The 2,372-nt window shown below is 43.6% G+C and overlaps 2 protein-coding genes across 2 annotated transcripts in view; one reads left to right on the top strand and one right to left on the bottom strand.

Annotated features, from left to right (window-relative positions):
* Nucleotides 1-2,372, top strand: part of LOC119426617 (melanoma receptor tyrosine-protein kinase) — a 531,032-nt gene that overhangs the window by 277,162 nt on the left and 251,498 nt on the right. The window lies entirely within an intron of this gene.
* The window catches only part of tnikb (TRAF2 and NCK interacting kinase b), a gene marked incomplete in the record, with an annotated part of 59,470 nt that overhangs the window by 26,904 nt on the left and 30,194 nt on the right, over nucleotides 1-2,372 (bottom strand). Inside the window, 1 exon segment of the mRNA XM_037694175.1 lies at nucleotides 836-1,141. Coding sequence (XP_037550103.1) covers nucleotides 836-1,141 — 306 coding nt within the window.

Here is a 2,372-nt window from a genome sequence, read left to right on the forward strand (position 1 = left end):
CATCTGCCCTACATCTGTCCTACATCTGTCCTACATATGTCCTACATCTATCCTACACCTGCCTTACATCTGTCTTAAATCTGTCCTACATCTGTCAGAAAGGGGGGCAGACCTGCAGACCTCTCCTAAATCAGGTCCTTACACGTTTATAGCTTTGATTCATTGGTTAAAACAAGAGCAGAGCTCAAACATGGAGGTCAGAGTTAAAGTTTTGTTTTTACGTGAAGGTTAACAATCAAAACATTTCAGGAATAAATGGTGAAACCTGGAGGAGAAGGGTTAGTGTCAGCTGTAGACGACAGATTAAAACACAAAACAACCAGAAAACAGCACAAACATAAAAACTGAATCCACCTTCAGATAAAAAAGAACCCAGAGAGTTCCAGTTAGAAGCAGAAAAAGTGCCTCAAAGCTGTGAAGAAGGAAGAATGAGTTCAGATTAAAACATCACAAAAGTACAGAGAGACACCTCCAGTCACCGGGAAGAAGAAAGTCCACCTTCAGGACTGTAAAGGTCCCCTGAGGAGAACTGGACCTCTTCACCATCGTGTGAGACACAAAGGTCCAAGGAATGGACTCTGTTTGATCACATTTACAAACACTGAGTCCTTTAAACCTTCAGGATCAGATCCGGATCAGGATCAGGATCAGGAGTTAGTCTGGTTAATTCAGTGAACCCTCCTGCTGCCCTTGGGTCAAAATGATCAAAAGCAGCGAAGTGAAAGAGAAACCAGAGGAGTGTTTTTACTGCGGTTGAGGTTAAAGGATGTGAGTTAAAGCTGTTAATAGAGACAGGTTCATCAGGAGGAGGGGTCCGTTTGTGGTTCTGACTGACCCGGCGGGCTGGACTGCGGCCCCTGGAGTCGGAGACCCTGACAGGGCTCCTGCTGGGGCTCTCCCTCCGCATCACCACCGGCTCAGAGTACTCTGGCTCTGGGACGCAGGTGATGCGGACTCGGGGGACGTGAAGGTGGTCCCTGATGGGGCTGACGTGGGCGGGGTACGAGGGGGGGCGGGGCTTGGGAGGTTTGTAACCCGGGAGCTGCAGGAGCTGGTCCAGGTCCATGTCCCGGTTTAGCTTGAAGGAGTGGTACTTCTTTTGAGGGAGGCGGGGGGAGTTGCTCTGAGCTCGACGCATCACCTGAGGGGCAGGTTGTTTACAAAACAACAAGTAAACAAAAACATGTAAACAGGAAGTAGGAAAGTGGTCCACCAATGAAATCTGAGGTTTTCTTTTTCGTAAAACATTAATTTTGATCCATGTTAGAAACAACTCCTGCTCCCACGGAAGATCTCCTTCTCCCTGCTTGCTCCATTATTGTCCTGCATTATTATCCTTTGTCCAGTTTGTCCACTGTTGGACATGTCCAAACCTACCCAGTCTCACTCATGTCTAATCTTGTCTGTTCTGGTCCAACCAACATCTGAACATCTTCATCTCTGGCTCCCCTCCACTTCACCTCGCTCACCTCACCTGCTCCCAACTGTCACTACAGACCTGCATGAGGACATGTGTCCTCACCTGTCCACCTGTCCATCACCACTGATGTGATCCCACCCCCACAATGACACATCAGCCTCTCCTTTAGGACACACTGTAACACACCTGACTTTGTCTCACAGTCCTCAGGTGTCCTCAGACTCTCTGAACGTCTCCATCATCTCCACCACAGAAATACACTGAAGGGACAACCACAGCAAAGTCTATGCTAACAAGGCAAGTGTCCATGCCGCCATCTTGGTAGGTGCTATGTGGTGTCCTTAACTGCTGCCAAAAAGTCAGCAGTCCATAAACATCTGGATGAAAACAATAAATAACCTAACTTTTTACAATTTATTGTTATAATTATTGGAACCTTAACAGAAAGGAATGTGGCGTTATACTTTTATTATGTAAATATTAGTCTAACTGTGTATTGTTATGTCAGTGGTTGTCTCCAGACTTGTCTTGGGGGTCAGTATGAACAAACTAAATGAAAAAATGAACATAGACATTAGTAACATAAAATTTTAAATATTAAATAATAGTTTACAGACCTGTTTATGGATAAATAATTATAAGTGAATTAGAGTTTAACTCAGTTATTTATGTGTACTGTAAATACTGAAGTGCATGACATTATATGAGGATACATATTTTAAGAGTTATCAAAAAAAAAAAAACATTATTTAAGTTTAAGTTATTAGTCTAAATTAATCTGGTAGCAGAGCTCTGATAGGCTAGCATATAAAGTACTGAACTTTACATGTTCTGGTCAGAATGGGTCATTTTATGGGTCCACACCCGTTATGACGCTCAGTACAGAATCCGTCTGTCCCATGAGTTTACGACATACACAATATTTAAGTTAAAACATATATATATATCTATC

This window comes from Nematolebias whitei, chromosome 20 (assembly GCF_014905685.2).
Source record: "Nematolebias whitei isolate Nwh7 chromosome 20, NemWhi1, whole genome shotgun sequence".
NCBI lineage: Eukaryota > Metazoa > Chordata > Actinopteri > Cyprinodontiformes > Rivulidae > Nematolebias > Nematolebias whitei.